The following is a 17,528-nucleotide window of genomic DNA, read 5'->3' on the forward strand; positions in this document are numbered from 1 at the left end:
ACTAGTCTTACTTTTAGTAAGAAATTATTTATTTATTTATTTTTGGTAGGGAAATTAAAAAAAAATTCTTCCTTCTGGCATTTCTCCAAAAATCGCGGACCCATAAATCAACCCGTCACGGGCCGGACGTGGCCCGCGGGCCGCCTATTGGGAACCCCTGCATTAGGGGAACGCATCCGCCCCCCCCCCCCCCCCCCCATGGCACCGCCCAATCTTTTTTCTTTTCTTCTTCTTTCTTTCTGTTTTTATTCCGTTCTATTTCACGCGCCAATAGGGGGCGACGTGTTCCAAGGCAACCGCGCGGGCCCCGGAAGCGACAAAGCGATAACGTCATTTCCGCTAGATCGTTTCGTTCCGAGGAAGACTCCGGGCCGGGCGTTGTTTTCAGATGTGTGACGGTTGAACTGAAATTTTGAATTCGCGTAACCAGGACGAAGGTGACGTCGTCCCGGCGGCGGTAAGCTTTGTTTTCTCTACGTACTTGCAGTGGTCGGAAGTAAAGGGAAGTGGCGGCGATGTGGGGTCATTATCACGTAGGAAATTGAACGTTTCGCTGTTCCAAGGCTGGAGCAAATGCGTGGTAGCTAATGTACTCCGGAAGGAGGAGGAGGAGGAGAAGAAGAGGAGGAGGAATGTGTCGCTAGAGGCATCCCCCCCCCTCTCTCTCCAAAACACCGGCGAGATAAGCACATGTCTAACATCGCTGAAACGTGTGTGCAGACCCACGTTACCGTGGTTTATTGTGTTCCAGAGCCGGACTCCGCACCCCGTCGCCATGTCTGCAGAACTGGACCTGTCTCCTCCGGAGGTCCCCGAGCCGACCTTCCTGGAGAGCCTGCTGCGCTACGGCCTCTTCCTGGGGGCCATCTTCCAGCTCGTCTGCATCCTGGCTGTCATCATACCCTCCTCCAAGGGACACGAACAGGTGCATCATCATAATCATATAATCGGTTTCTTGTCATCTCGTTCGTGTGCTTCCATACACAGAAGAGACGGAATGTCGTTTCTCCCAGCCCACGGCAGTGCAACACAACAGAGAGAAAACACATATCCAAAAGAAAACGACACCACCAAAAACATACAAAAGCGCAGAGAATAGCAAAAAAATAAAATAAGTCATCAACACAGTCCACCCAGTAAAACAGCAACACGGTCCTCCCGGTAAAACAGCAACACGGTCCTCCCAGTAAAACAGCAACACAGTCCTCCCAGTGAAACAGCAACGCAGTCCACTCAGAGCTGCGTTTGCGTTTACATTTGCTCATTCGGCAGATGTTTTCATCTGTAGCGACTTACAAGAGGGTCAGCAGCTAGACACATCCGAGGGCCACCAACTGGCATCATAGAGGGGTATGTAGTAATCGCATTGCAATTATAGTAGTACTGTAAGAAACAGTAGTACCAGTAAATTTGTTACATAGTAGTCATATCATAGTAGTACTATGCGAAGTTGTACTAGTAGTACATTTGCTACATAGTGGTCATATCATAGCCAAAACTGCGCGTCATTTCGAGTGCATTTAGTGTGGGCGAGCTTTAGATCGTCGAGAGACTGTCAACAGGCGAATCAGAGTAGAAATTAGATTTACTTTGCCACATATCAGTATAGGGGCAGCACGGTGGTGCAGTGGTTAGCACGGTTGCCTCACAGCAAGAAGGTTCTGGGTTCGAGCCTGGGGTAGTCGTTATCCCAGGTCGTCCTCTGTGTGGAGTTTGCATGTTCTCCCCGTGTCTGCGTGGGTTTCCTCCGGGTGCTCCGGTTTCCTCCCACAGTCCAAAGACATGTAGGTCAGGTGAATCAGCTGTACTAAATTGTCCCTAGGTGTGAATGTGTGTGTGTGTTTATATGTGTGTGTGTGTGTGTGTGTGTGTGTGTGTGTATGTATGTGTATGTATGTCGGCCCTGTGATGGCCTGGCGGCCTGTCCAGGGTGTCTCCCCACCAGCCACCCAATGACTGCTGGGATAGGCTCCGGAATCCCCGCAACTCTGATAAGCGATTTGGATAATGGATGGATGGATGCATGGACATGTCATTATAACAGGCATCATCATAAGAACATTGGATATGAGGTGCAGGTCAGAGGAGGCCATGTTGAGTGGCCACATCGACATGATGTTGACGAAAATAAAGGCACAATAGCGACAGCCAATGCCAGTTGTAGTATTTGTAAAAGTAGTCTTGGCTAATCCTCTCAACTTAGTTAACACACTTCAGGTGGGCCTAAGAGAGGATTTGTCTGCTTGACTACTGCTCTTTATATGTTTTTATTTCACAAGTATACTTCCCTCAGTACAATTCATCAAAATATTACTGTAACGGGCGTCCGGGTGGCGTGGCGGTCTATTCCGTTGCCTACCAACACGGGGATCGCCGGTTCGAATCCCCTTGTTGCCTCCAGCTTGGTCGGGCGTCCCTACAGACACAATTGGCCATGTCCGCGGGTAGGAAGCCAGGTGTGGGTATGTGTCCTGTTCACTGCACTAGCGCCTCCTCTGGTCAGTCGGGGCGCCTGTTCAGGGAGGAGAGGGTGAACTGGGGGGAATAGCGTGATCCTCCCACGTGCTACGTCCCCCTGGCGAAACTCCTCACTGTCAGGTGAAAAGAAGCAGCTAGCGACTCCATTTGGATGGGAGGAGGCATGTGGTAGTCTGCAGCCCTCCCCGGATCGGCAGAGGGGGTGGGGCAGCGACTGGGACGGCTCGGAAGAGTGGGGTAACTGGCCAAGTACAACTAGGGAGAAAAATGGGGGGGGGGGATATTACTGTAACTAGTGTGGTTATGTGGTAAGTTCAACACTGTGGATGTTTGTGTTGTGTCTTGTGCTTATTTTTCCACATTGGGATGCAGTGCAACATGCTGCATTCTGGCAAGGACCTGCAGCAGATGTTTTCCGAAATCCAAGCGGGTTATAGACCATCAGTTGACCAGTCAGAAGTTTCCCCTGTTTGTCATAAACACAAACTGATGTTAATAAGTGGCCACTAGATTTAAACCGTCTCGGACGGATCTGTATCATACTGACACAGCGGGACGAATGGGTGGATTTCTATATCCCACGTCATCGTGTCAGGTCTGTGGGTAAAGACAAGGTATTCTACTATAAAGCATGTCCTTGTCATAAAAATATAACTTCATCTCCAGTACATCGTTCAGCTTTGCTAAAGTAAAGAGAATCCAGTCTAAAATAAGAGTACTTCATCCTCTGCAGGCTGACTACTAACGCATAAATGCTGATAATTATCTCGTGTATCTGTTGCAAATACGAACTCCTGAAATGCCCATTTTGGTGCAAAATGGAAAACTCGCACAATCTGACAACACCCACTTTAACTAGGAAAGATCATTCACAGACAACAACAGCTGAGTCTTGTGCCCGGGTCCCGTATTTTCAAGTGTAGTACTCAGATTTAGCTGACAGCTCTCCCTCCACGTGTCCTTCTTGCATCCCTTCGCATGTTTCACCGTAGAGCTCCTCCTCAGGTAGGAAGTTTAGGAACACATGTACCATCACAAATAAAGCCGACGCTGGGTGTAGCTCCGAGATTGCGTATACCTCTCTCTGAATGGTTGGTTTTCATTTAAAAAAAAAAAAAGGAAATCATTTTTTCTTCCATAAGTGTGTCTAGAAGTCTGTAAATGGACCCCTTTTTAAAAAGGTTATGAATAAAGAGAAAGTGCTTACATGATAGTGATATTTGGGTGGGTGAGTGGGCAACATTGAAATATAGATAACTTATTTATTTGTGAGTTACTATGGCAAGGTTTAAAGCCCTAATCCAGAGCTTTGGCAGGGATATTAAGGGAGATTTTTCTTTAGGTGGGGCCTTACTTTTAGAAAATAAATAAACTTTGACTAAGTCGAATCCGGGCCAGGCTTTGGTCCCGAGTCTGCTGACAACATGAACACAAAGCAGGGTGTAGAGGTAGTTGTCAAACGACTGTATTAAGAGCTCACATAATCCGTTTGTGTTTGTACAAGGAATTCAGTGCGTTTTGTTTTCGCTGTACAGGAGGAGACGGAGTCCACCGACGTGAAGGCCGCCGAGCAGATGAAGAAAGCTAAAGGAGCCACCCCTCAGATTCGCCAGAAACTGAAGAAAGAGAGCAAGAAGAAGCGATAGGCCTGCACGGAGTTCATGCTCATCACACGTGTCCGCTGTTGTCATTCCGTTGCCATCGCTGCGGTTATGGAAAGCAGTAACGCTGCAGTCCTGATATCGACTGGAGATGATGTAGATCATTTCAAGATGCACCAGAAGGACCCTGAGGGTTGCAGTCCCTCTCACACTCAAGGAGACACAAGTACGAACTCCCTGTCACCAGTCTTGGCTGCTTTTGTGCATGTACAGTTTCCCCGGACCAGTTTACTCCTGCGGGTGGGTGTGTCAGTATTCACTGTTTCCTCAGTATGAAACTGCAAAATAAATATGTGGGCGTCTCCATGTGTCGACTTTACTTGTAATTCAATTGTGAGGTAAACGTAAGTTAAAGATTAACCTTTATCCAGCGCCGACAGCCAAATGCTCCGTGGCCGCTTTCTAATGAAGGCAAATGTGAAACGGCGAACTCCAAGTCTGTGCGCATGTGACGTGCACATGTCTTTTGGGCTTTTATGGGTTGTCGAACATCTGCGCCCCCCATATATATCAATGAACTGGGGGGGGGTTATTGAAAATATAAACAAAACAGTCATTCCAGTCCAGTAAATGAAAGTACAGTGCATCCGGAAAGTATTCACACCCCTTTACTTGCCCCACATTCTGTTATGTTACAGCCTTGTTCCAAAATGGATTAAATTCCTTTTTTTTCTCATCAATCTACACACAATACCCCATAATGACAAAGCTAAAAAGGTTTTGTAGACATTTTTGCAAATTTATTAAAAATAAAAAACTGAAATATTGCATGTACGTAAGTATTCACACCCTTTACTCAGTACTTGGTTGAGGCACCCTTGGCAGCGATTACAGCCTCAAGTCTTCTTGGGTATGAAGCTACAAGCTTGGCACACCTATATTTGGGGTATTTCTCCCATTCTTCTCTGCAGATCCTCTCCAGCTCTGTAAGGTTAGATGGGGAGCGTCGCTGCACAGCTATTTTCAGGTCTTTCCAGAGATGTTCAATGGGGTTCAAGTCTGGGCTCTGGCTGGGCCACTCAAGGACATTCACATACTTGTCCCGAAGCCACTCCTTCGTTGTCTTGGCTGTGTGCTTAGGGTCGTTGTCGTGTTGAAAGGTAAACCTTCGCCCCAGTCTGAGGTCCTGAGCGCTCTGGAGCAGGTTTACATCAAGGATCTCTCTGTACTTTGCTCCATTCATCTTTCCCTCGATCCTGACCAGTCTCCCAGTTCCTGCCGCTGAAAAACATCCCCACAGCATGATGCTGCCACCACCATGCTTCACTGTAGGGATGGTATTAGCAAGGTGATGAGAGGTGCCTGGTTTCCTCCAGACGTGACGTTTGGCATTCAGGCCAAAGAGTTCAATCTTGGTTTCATCAGACCAGAGAATCTTGTTTCTCATGGTCTGAGAGTCCTTTAGGTGCTTTCTGGCAAACTCCAAGCGGGCTGTCATGTGCCTTTTACTGAGCAGAGGCTTCCGTCTGGCCACTCTACCATAAAGGCCTGATTGGTGGAGTGCTGCAGAGATGGTTGTCCTTCTGGAAGGTTCTCCCATCTTCACAGAGGAACGCTGGAGCTCTGTCAGAGTGACCATCGGGTTCTTGGTCACCTCCCTGACCAAGGCCCTTCTCCCCCGATTGCTCTGTTTGGCTGGGCGGCCAGCTCTAGGAAGAGTCCTGGTGGATCCAAACTTCTTCCATTTACGAATGATGGAGACCACTGTGCTCTTCGGGACCTTCAAAGCTGTAGACATTTTTTTTGTGCCCTTCCCCAGATCTGTGCCTCGATACAATTCTGTCTCGGAGGTCCACAGACAATTCCTTTGACTTCACGGCTTGGTTTCTGCTCTGACATGCACTGTCAACAGTGGGACCTTATATAGACAGGTGTGTGCCTTTCCAAATCATGTCCGATCAATTGAATTTACTAGAGGTGGACTCCAGTCAAGATGTAGCAACATCTCAAGGATGATCGGTGGAAACAGGATGAACCTGAACACCTTTCGCAAAGTCCCGCCCCCCTTAGTTACTGTTGCTATGCCCGTCAAGCATTTCAGAACTATCCAGGAAGTAGCCGGAAAACACCAAAACATGAAGGAAGAAATCAGCGCATTGTGTGGGTAAAAGTAACAGTAATAATACGTTAGCTGTATTAGCTATCAACAATAGCTAGTAGCAAGCTTAGCTTGGAGCAGACAGGTATTGTTGTTGATTTTGGATGGATTAAGCTGGCCATGGGGTCTGCTATACTGCCAAATCTATTGCCCACATTGCGCTTCTTGCGTTCTGGGTTTCGGGAAGGGAAAGAAAATGACTCCCCCTCCAAACTTTTCAGATATCTGGTATCCGATCTGCAGATCCCATAGGCACACCGTGTCAGCATTTTGCCGTGTGTTTGAAAGCTTGACGGACCGTTGCTAAGGTAGGATTGGACAAGCACCGTTCTGGGGCGGTACTTTGCGAGAGGTCAATTTTGAGCGTCATAGCAAAGGGTGTGAATACTTACGTACATGCGATATTTCAGTTTTTTATTTTTAATAAATTTGCAAAAATTTCTACAAAACCCCTTTCACTTCGTCATTATGGGGTATCGTGTGTAGATTGATGAGAACAAAAAGGGGATTTAATCCAGTTTGGAATGAGGCTGTAACATAACAAAATGTGGGGAAAGTGAAGGGGTGTGCATAATTTCCGGATGCACTGCATATACATAAAACAAACATAACAATTCCCAGAAAGAGGACGGCCATAAAAAGTATATAACTAAATAACATAAATAAGGAGGAAATAAAGTAAGTTGCTGACAGACTTCTACAATTAAACATTTCTAAATGCATTTTGTTCACTGACACCTTTCTTGTTTGTCACGAAACTGAGAGACTCAAGAGTAATATTCAGGATCTATCAGAACAGTTTGAATAAAGGTGTTGATTGACGTATTCTGGCTTTGTGGATATGAAGGGTTACCGTGGTACACGTTAGCTTTATACGGGGCGGGGGAGGGGGAGGGGGGGTCTCCTACAGCGTACGTAAGCTTGACTCTTTGACGGCGCGACGTGATTCTCGACGCTGCGTAAAGAGCGTATAGCGCGCGCAGCCTCCCTATCGCAGCCGGGGCCTTTCTCGTGTCGTCAGTGATGCATAATGCCCGTGTCTCCCCCCCCCGCGAGGCGTCGCGCTTTAGCTCCGCCGCTCGCGCGCGCCGCTGATTTTCGCAGCGAACCCTCGGGCGTCGCGGCGTGCCGGTCTCGCGTCTCGGAGCCAGTACGCCGCGCGGCGAAGCAGGTCGGTGGTCGGCGTCAAGTACCTGGTCCGCCGCAACCCGGGGGGTGAGGTGGGGGTGAGGTGGTGGGGGGGGCGGCCAGGGAGGTGGCGGTTGACTGGTTGGCTGGTTTTGGTTCTCCGTCCTGACCCCTCTCTCTCTCTCTCTCTCTCTCTCTCTCTCTCTCTCTCTCTCTCTCGCTCTCTTTCTATCTCTCTCTCTCTCTCGCGCTCTCTCTCGCCCCCCCCCCCTCGCTCTCGCTCGCTCTCTGCGCCTCCTGAAATTCGCTACATGGGATTTGCGCGGCTGGCCCCGAGGTGCGGCGCGCGGCGGCGGCAGCTGGCTCATCTGGCTCGTGTTGTCTCGTGTCTAATGAGGACGGCGGTGAGAATTTAACTCGGATCCTTCTCGACGCGTCCTGCGCTTCTGGAGACACATCTCAAGACGCGGAAAACGGTGAGTGGATCAGGACACACACGCACACGCACACACACACACATCCAGAAAGCCGTGAAGAAGAATAAACCTGTACTCCTTTGTGTACGAGCAGTGTGTGTGTGTGTGTGTCTCATAAAGGGACGTGTAGCTGGCCGGTCTGCGTGAGTCTGCGTGTGTCTGGTTTACACTGATTTGTGTTTCATTGTCTCAGGCCAGTCAGCGCTAGCGCCGCTCCGGCTCTCAAACCCAGAGTCCCCGTCTGTTGTCGATTTACACATAACGTGCTGACTTGTCCTTTTTGATGGGGGTGGGGGTGGGTGGTGTGGGGGGGTGGTTGAAGGGTTTAACTAACCCGGAGAAAGGCTTGGAGGAAGACACGAGCCGAACGGGCCGCCGATGAAGGAAATCCCATTATCCATCGAAATTCAAAATGGAGCTGTTCCAGCACCTGTTTTGATCCGTCAGGCCGCCTATGCGCCTCACAGGCGCTCCTAACGTGGGCTGCCTGTCGCCTATACCGCAAAACACCGTCTCCTTTTAGTCCTCTTCACCACCACCCCCTCCCCACTCACCCCCCCCTCCTCCTCCTCTCCCCCATTCACAAATCCTCGCTTGTTTACATCCGTGGCGCGGATCAAATTGGCCGGCGTGGACCCCCGTTCGGTGTTTATTTGATGGTTAATTCGCTCCGGTGGGGGGGGGGGACGTTATCATCCTGACAGCTGCTGCCCACATAGGCTGTAGCCTATACCGCCCCACCCCTCCCCTCCCTCCCTTCCTTCTTCCCCTCCCTCCCCTCTTTCTTTTTCCTTCCTTCCTTCCTTCTTTCTTTCTTTCAACGCGGGCAGCTTTTCCCGGGAACAACTGCGCGTGTTAATCCCGTGGAAATAGAAATTTAATTTTGGTGGATAATCCCATTTAAACTCGGTCGTGGGCTCTTTTTTTGGTGTGTGTGGATGAGTTTCAGTGAATTTCCGTAGGGGGAAATTGGGGGGTGGGTGGGGGGCTTCAGATCCGGCGTATTGAGAAGAGACAATAAATAAATAATGAAGGGAGGTGTAAAGTGGATGGTCATCTGAGGGATTCGAACCCGCGTGTTTTCATCGCCCTGTAAAAACCCCTCAGCGTGACGCTACAATGTATGTTTCTGACGTGCGTGCGCGTGCGCGCTCGCGCGTTTTTCCAAGACAGTGTCCCGCGTGGGAAAGGTGGTTTGGGAGGCTGGCCTGCCCTCGGATAACTCCATACCTCCATCGTGTCGTCTTCTCTTGAGGAGGGCGGACGGGTTCTCGCCCATTTTCCCTCACAAGCTTGTTGCGGAGAGGTCGCCCCCCCCCCACCACCACCGATGTGTCACCCCATTTCAGAATTCATTCATTCATTCATTCATTCATTCATTCAACGGCACCAAAACAAAGGGAGGCAGGGGAGGCAGTCTGCAGGGTGGCGTCGGTTCACCAGTCGGTGACTCCATTCACTTGCTGCCCTTTTAAAGCCTAACTTATGTTTCATAATCATTTTATGAGGAATCGGGGGGGGGGGGTTTTCTTCTTTATGACCGGTAATGAAACTCCTTTAATGAAGGTTCTGCCCTCGCCACCCCCGTCCACATGGACGGTGAGCCTCTCACATAGTCCACCCCCGTCGCTGCTGGGCCAGTTGCACGGGGGAGCCGGCATTCACAGACGGACGGAAAGGGGGTTAGTGAGTTTTATCGGTTCTCCTCTTTCTTCTCCCTCCCTCGCATCCCCTCCTCCGCACGCAAGTGTGTTGGCCGTGTCTTGAGAGGAGATTAGACGGGACGGACAGACGCGAGCCGTGACTTTCTGGGGTAGTGAAGGGTCACGGAGGAAGATTAGTCCGGGAGGGACGAGAGCCGGGGAGGATGTGGTGCCGGTGATTCACAGCAGCAAACTGGGGCAGGGAGGGAGGCAGGGAGGGAGGCAGGGAGGGAGGCAGGGAGGGAGGCAGGGAGGGAGGCAGGGAGGGAGGCAGGGAGGGAGGCAGGGAGGGAGGCAGGGAGGGAGGCAGGGAGGGAGGCAGGCAGGGCGGGCGGCCGCATGCATGCGGCTGCAGGGCTGCCGCTCCTCTTGGCCTTCTTTAAGAGCGGCCCGTTCTGTATAGCAGGCCTATACGTCGTGGTCCCGGCTATATTTAGCCCGTTTGTGCTTGGACCCTCCCGACATGGATCTATATGGTCTTACCCATGCCTGATCACCACCCATGATCATTCCTCCATCTTCAGATGCAGCGTGTGCCCCCCCTCCCCCTCCCCCAAGGGCAGGAAACAAGAGCTCCGTGTAGTTTTTGCGTGTCCTGCCTGGCCTGGGCCTTGGCATAAACGCGGCCTCGTTGTGTTTTGTCTCGGTGGTGTTTGTCATGGCCAAATGTGCTACGGCATGGCATGGGGTATGGGAGCACACTGCCCAGGGGTTTCTGTTTCCGCTAGCCGGTAGCAGCAGCAGCAGCAGCAGCGTTGGGACTGTTAGAAATGAGCAGGCTGGGTTACGGGGAGGAAGGCCAGTTTACCTCTTGGCACCTCTTCAGATTCAGAGTTGGTGATGGGGGTGGGGGGTGGGGGGGAGTCATTTTGCTCCCTTTCTTTTCCTCCAGCACTGCCTGCAGCTTCAAATCGGGCTAGCTAGCCCCGACGTCGCCGCCTGCAAAGTACTGATTAGGCTAGGCTGACTTGGCGTCAGAAGGTCGCGTAGCGTAGCAGGAATAAGAGTCTGTATGTTCAGATTATGTGCAACAACTCCACGTCGGCAGCGGCGGTGGGAAACCCGAGGGCCTGTTGAAAAGCTGCCGTCTGCACGTGAGATGACAAACCAGCGCCTTTCCCTCTACGCTTCCGCCCCTATTCTCTATTCAGCGCTCGCGTAGCAGCACCTCGGTAGGTTTCACGTTCAAGTCGTCCATCCTTCCCTTCGTGCCGGACACGCAGCCCCGGCTTGTCGTCCACGGTTCGGTGCCGTTAACGGAGGATCGATCCAGAATCCTCGTTCAGTGCGAATGAGATTGCTCGGCGGCTCGGCCGAAGCTAACGTAAGTGGATTTCAAAGCTTCACGTTTGTTGGTTGGTAAATTCCCTGTTAGGGCCGTGGCGGAGAGACTCCCGCCGCAGGGAGGCTGTGACGTCAGAAGTAACGCGGTAGGAAACGACTTCGACATCTGAGTCGTTTATGGTCTTGAGCATTTCAGATGGGAGGGGGGGGGGGAAGACTCAACCGTTTGAATTGGCTATGATAGACTGCTGTGGCATCATGTTGGCTTTGGTTGAACTGTGGAGCATCCCCCTCCCCCCCCCCAACACCGAATGAGGATTGTGGATTTGTCCTCCGTTAATTGCATTGACCTGTACGTAGATGACAAGCTGGATCTGTGGGTCCAGTGTGCAGAGAAGGATGGAGGACTGTGTGCTGCACGAGTGGCGTGGGTATAAAACAGAAACGGACTTGAAAAAAGATTCGGGAGCATTCCTGTAAAATGTGTTTGCAGTAGCAACCCCGTCCCGTTTCAGGGGCCGACAAGTCATACAGGTGTGGGTGTCGAGACTTGCCTGCTTTTGTTAACTTGCATTCCATTCAGGTGCGTGTTGTGTCTCTCTCTCTCTCTCTCTCTCTCTCTCTCTCTCCCCACACAACATTTGGCTCATTGGACAAGCGGATTCAATTGACTATGCCAACGCTGTAGTGCCCAATTGTGTGCCATTAAGAGCCGTGTGTGTGCTGGCGCTCTTTGTAACCAAACAGTACACCAATTGATTTCACTAATTAGCACACTTTCAGAGTGGCTGCATTTGTGTGTGTGTGTGAGAGAGAGAGAGAGAGAGAGAGAGAGAGAGAGAGAGAGAGGGGGAAGCTAATTAGTTACATCAGCTGCTGTAGTATTCAGTCTGTATGAAAACCTGCATAGCAGTGACAGCTGGCACCGCTGATCAAAGATGCGTGTCCCTCACATCACACACACACACACACAGGTTTATGTATTTACATATACATACACAATTTCTGCGTGTACAGTACAAAGTCAGGGACACAGAACAGTGATGTAGGTTACTGTGCAGACTGCAGCACTTTGCAGCCCTGACCCAAAGGATGTGTGGTTTACTGCTAGTGCTTTCATTCCACACAATAAAGGCCTCAAAGGGTCCGGCTGGCGTAGCGGCCTACCAACACGGGGATCGCCGGTTCGAATCCCCGTGTCACCTCCGGCTTGGTCTGGCGTCCCTTCAGACACAACTAGCCGTGTCTGCGGGTGGGAAGCCGGACGTGGGTATGTGTCCTGGTCGCGGCACTAGCGCCTCCTCTGATCGGCTGGGGCGCCCCACGCGTTACGTCCCCCCGGTGAAACCCCTCACCGTCAGGTGAAAAGAAGCGGCTGGTGACTCCACATGTACGGGAGGAGGCGTGTGGTAGTCTGCAGCCCTCCCCGGATCGGCAGAGGGGGGTGGAGCAGCGACCGGGGACGGCTCGGAAGAGCGGGGTAATCGGGCCGGGTACAACTGGGGAGAAAAGGGGCCTCGAAGACTCCCTAGGTGTACAAATAACGGTATCGCCCTCAAATATGGCAGCTGCCAGTTTTTGCCGACGCAGAACAAACGCACACACCTACAGACAAAGAATGACACGGGTTAGCTGTAATGCAAAACTACCGCTGTTCAGAAGTAACGGCGTTGAATGAAGCCTCCGTTCTTCTTGGCTCGCGCGTTGTTGTCTTCTCGCTTCATGGCCGAGCAGCACCGGCCCTGCCTCCACCCAGACTCTGTCAGTATCATCACTCTTTTGTGCCCGTCGCTTATCCCGGCCAAGCCCGACTCTAAACGCAGTGCTGCGCCAGCGCGGTGGCGGTGCTGACGATTCGGTGACGATTAGGTACCAAGGAAGCGGGGACCCCTACTGGTCTGAGACCGTTTAGACCAGCGTGACTGCAGGAATTGAAATAGTGGGGCTTTGTGGTCTAACCCCCCCCCCACCACCACCACCCCCCGTGGTACCCTGATGCCAAGTTTTGTTGCAGTCGTTGGCATACGGAGGAGGAGCGGTGCATTCTGGTTCTCCCACATTCCTCCGCAGCCTCTGGTGAATGGAAAAGCTCGTGGGAATCGCTCCCTCCTCTTTTCCTTTGCGCCGCGAGATACTGTTTCTTTACAGTTTCATCCACCGTTCTTTATCGTTCTCTCTGACTGCGGTTGTTCCACTTTTTTCTTCCCTTCCTTCCCATGTCCTCGTTCCCTGTTTAATCATAAAACGAGAAGAAGTCACGCGATCGCAGTTTTGGGCATCGGGGCACTTCGACACCGTATTTGGAGAAGGTGGGAGATTGAGCGATGGGCGCCGCAGCCCTCCGGTTTCTTGTTTACTTGCATCAACGTGAAGGCTTCGAAGGGTTTTCTGGTGTGTGTGCCCCCCCCCCCCCAGAGAGAAGAAACACAACCACCAGGAACTCATTATGCTTTAATGGTGTTTCAGGACCGGCTAGCCATGTTGGTCAAACATCACTGCCTACTGTTGTTTTGTTTACCCCGTGTACATGATATGTAGACTCTGTGAGAGCTGAATGCTAATAGTCACTCACTTTCCATCAGTAGTATCATCAGCAGCGGTGCGGTGGGTAAGGGAGACCGTCCTTCGACCAGATGAGACCAGATCCAGGCCATTATGCTGAAATTTGCTCTGCTGAAGGGCCGCTGAGCAAGGCATTGCATTTTCCATAGCCTCTTCTGTATTTGAACCTGCTCTGTCACCTCCCGGAGGAAGGAAGAGGGAGAGAAAATCATATCAGAATGTGAATTTTCAAAGGTGTTGTCATTATTAGTTGTTCCTGTCAGTTGAGGTTAGCTGCTTTTCGCAAGCTAAACTTCCATCCGTCCATTAGCCAAACCGCTTAGCCTGCTCTCAGGGTCGCGGGGATACTGGAGCCTATCCCAGCAGTCATTGGGCGGCAAGCGGGGAGACACCCCGGACAGGCCGCCAGAGATCAAGGGCCAACACACACACACACACACACACACACACATTCACACCTAGGGACAATTTAGTACGGCCGATTCACCTGACCTACATGTGTTTGGACTGTTGGAGGAAACCGGAGCACCTGGGGGAAACCCACACAGACACGGGGAGAACATGCAAACTCCCCACAGAGGATGACATGGGATGACCCACCAAGGTTGGAGTACCCCAGGGCTTGAACCCAGGACCTTCTTGCTGTGAGGCGACCACGCTAACCACTGCGCCACCGCGCCGCCCCAAGCTAAACTTGCAAGCTAAACTTGTAATGAGCTAAATGTGCTTGTTTTCTGCTTGGCTCTCTCGAGTCGCCAGTACCGCCAGCATTTACTTTCATATATTCAACCTTCACGTCGCTGGCTTCTATTAAAGTCAGTCAGGTCTGGGCAGAATTTTGAGTTTGATCTGACACACTTGCCCTTTTGCTGTTTCCTGTTTTTGTTCTTTTTTTTTTTAAACTTTTCAATAGACGTTTGTCACTGTGCTTCAAATGGTGAGTAGTAGCCCAGCTCGGAGACGAGCAGTGGGTCCAGGGGTGGCAGGAGACGAGGCTAAAGGCCCCAGACAGAGTCACTAAGGGGCAAAAAGCCTGAGAAAAGCTGCTGCTGTGGGTAAGTGGTTCCAAAGTCCTGTGCATTTCTATGTAGACTTAAACCCACCTTTCTTCAACCCTTTGTGCTTACAGTATAGAAGAGGGCCACTATCGCCTCTGGAGAGTCCATTTTATTTTATCATTCATGCATTTTGGCAATGGTATGCAATTTGTTTTGTCTTTATTGGTATATGAGCCATCCATCAGATCACCTAAGTGTGTAGGGATGCGTACAATACTCACGTGGTCACACGTGTCTCTGACCACCTTCTGAATGTGTTTCCGGTGATCGAATTCTCAGTCCGTCTTGGACGCGTTTGTGTGTGGACCTGTATTTTTAGCTTTTCGGTTGTATTTATTTCGGGTGTGGCAATGAGCAATGCTCGCTCATTACAATGCTTGCTCATTGCTTGCTCATTGCTTGCTCATTGCCACACCCAAATTAAACAGACCCATCATGAATATGATTGGCCGCAGCTGTGTTTGCCCTGCTATGCCTACACCACTTGGTCCCAAAATAAGTCCATTGTTAGTTTTTCGCCTTTAGTTGGTAGTAGAATCACAAAAGTGGATTGCCCTTCTGGGATGAAGTCTGAATCTGAAAAGTGGTACAGGGTTTAGTGGCTCTTTAAATGTTAGTAGCCTACTTTGCAGACAGCGGAGTAACCGTCCACCATGCAGACTATGTTTTGCTTCTGCGTCACTGAAATGGTGCTATTCACTCCTCAGTTGCATAAATCTCGCCACACGATATCCGCTCCAGTGTATCCGCACCGTACTGTGGCAGGAATATTAGTCAGAGTTTCTCATGGAGCCGTCAAAGCCAATTCCTCGTGTTGATCCTGTTAAATGACAGACGGCATGTGGAATTACCATTCGATGGGTTTTACATTCAGAACATGATGGACGGTTAATGCAACCCCTTGATGTGATGCTTGAACTGGCCTATGAGTCACAGACTGCCGTCATGTTTTCTCCACTTGTCCAACCAAATGGACCATTGTCCTCAGGAAACCCGGGGGAATCTGTTCCCCTATGTGAGCAGGCCTTGGCTCGAGGGCACTACCAGGCAGACCAGGCATCCATTACTAGATGCACTGGCCGGCCAGCCTAATCGAGCGATTCATCCTGCTCACCATTGACCCATCTTTTCCAACAGGCCTGCGGGGCCCTGTCTCTCAGTGTGACTCACTGTTGCACCATGGGAGATGTTAACGCCTCCCCGCTAGGGCAGATCGCAGCCTGACAAGGGGTTAAATCAAAGCCGACATGATCACACACGAGGAGCGTTGCAACTGACTGATTCACGCCGACAGTTGGATTTCAGTTCCCCCGCACATGCCCCTATCCACCCACAGACATCTCCACCACCGCGGGACGCTTTTCACTATTCTGTGAGAATTTCTGTACCTGGGTAAATTGTGTTACGGTCGCATGTTACACTCAGAACACCCACTAAGCTGCAGCCGTCCGGGCACTGCAAACAACAACCACCTACATGTTCTTTTTTCAGCTCTTCCCCAGTTCTTTCACCACCGCCTGTTAGTCAGACTCACCGATGCCTGTCTGTCAGACAAGTACAGCTTTTCCAACACACACAAACCTGTGCGCACACACACACACACACACACACTCCCATATTGGAAAAAGGATGTGAGAAACCAAGACATGACGGGGTTTTTGTCTGTGTCAGACCTTCTGTTCTCATGGACGTTGGACAGCTGCATGTACACACACGCACACACACACACACACACACACACACACACACACACACACACACACACTGTGAGGAGACGACTACCTATAAAGCAACAAGGCCGGCCCATGTGTGTGTGTGACTGCTTCTGCGTTTCAGCTGTCTTGAAATAGCAGTCTCACAATGAGTCAATGCCAAAAAAATGGGAGTTTTGGACTTCGCATGGTCAGTGTTTGTGTTACTGCTAACTGCCCGTGTGCACCGGTTGTCTCGGGTATGTTTCTCTTTCAACGTCTTACTGACGTGTGTGCACCAGAATTGTAGCGTTTGCAAGACGGTGATGGTCGTAATTCGGTGAAAAAGTGCGACATGGAAACGTGCAGAATAACTGGCCAAAGGGGTTTTTGTCCTTATCGAGAAGACTCTGTTTCATTACAGCCTCCCTGCTCCTTCGCTACAAGTCGTGTTTTCCTAGTTGATCCTTATTGATTCAGAACAGATTGAACTCAAAAGATCGGATGGCCTTGAATCCAGTAGCCGTGTGTGTGTGTGTGTGTGCTGTTTCAAGGTGTCCTGCTCTCCGTTCATTTGCATTCTAAACAGCTCTGGCCGAACCTGGAAGACCTCCAAGGGTACTCCGTGGATGGGGAGGGGAGAGCCGAAACAAAAGCGAGGCTCACAGCGGCAACGCTGAAGCGAGCCAAGAGAACTGAAACGATCAGCTCGAGTTGCTGTTCCACCCGTGTAGTTGTGTTGTAACTTGATTGTATCGGAGGCGGTGTTTCGGATCGATGGCCGTCAAGTTGTCGCATTTACAGACTCGACCCCCCCCGAGTTCGTTTACCGTCTTTCAGCGGTGTGTCGTATCGGGGTGAAAACTTGGGATGTTGTCATATGGTGACGCAGAGTTTTGCCACCTCAGTGATGATGGGAATCTGTTGAATAACATTTCTCAGCAAATGTGGTCAGAAATATTTGAGGGAGTAATAATTGAAATGAGTAAGGGTGAGGAGCTCGGGACATCCGGAGGGAGCTCGGAGTAGAGCCGCTGCTCCTTCGCGTCGAAAGGAGCCAGTTGAGGTGGTTGGGGCATCTGATTAGGATGCCTCGTGGGCGCCTTCCTTTGGAGGTTCACCAGGCACGTCCAACTGGGAGGAGACCCCGGGGTAGACCCAGAACTCGCTGGAGGGACTACATGTCCAGTCTGGCCTGGGAACACCTTGGGATCCCCCAGGAGGAGCTGGAGGGCGTTGCTGGGGGGAGGGACGTCTGGAGTGTCCTACTTAGCTTGCTGCCACGGTGACCCGACCCCGGAGAAGCGGCTGATGATGAGATGAGATGATTGAAAAGTAACTTTGGTTTGCTTTACTTTACATTCCCCAACAGCTCGATGGGATGAACTT

At 50.9% G+C, this 17,528-nt stretch overlaps 1 protein-coding gene across 1 annotated transcript; it reads left to right on the plus strand.

Moving 5' to 3' along the window:
• The first annotated feature begins 332 nt into the window (after positions 1-332).
• On the plus strand, positions 333-4,445 carry manbal (mannosidase beta like). Its single transcript, XM_056274810.1, has 3 exons — positions 333-457; positions 752-925; positions 4,014-4,445. The coding sequence occupies exons 2-3, from the start codon at positions 776-778 to the stop codon at positions 4,122-4,124; spliced, it is 261 nt and encodes an 86-aa protein (XP_056130785.1). The 5' UTR covers positions 333-457; positions 752-775; the 3' UTR covers positions 4,125-4,445.
• Positions 4,446-17,528: the final 13,083 nt, after the last annotated feature.

Source organism: Lampris incognitus, chromosome 2, assembly GCF_029633865.1.
Source record: "Lampris incognitus isolate fLamInc1 chromosome 2, fLamInc1.hap2, whole genome shotgun sequence".
NCBI classification, from domain to species: Eukaryota; Metazoa; Chordata; class Actinopteri; order Lampriformes; family Lampridae; genus Lampris; species Lampris incognitus.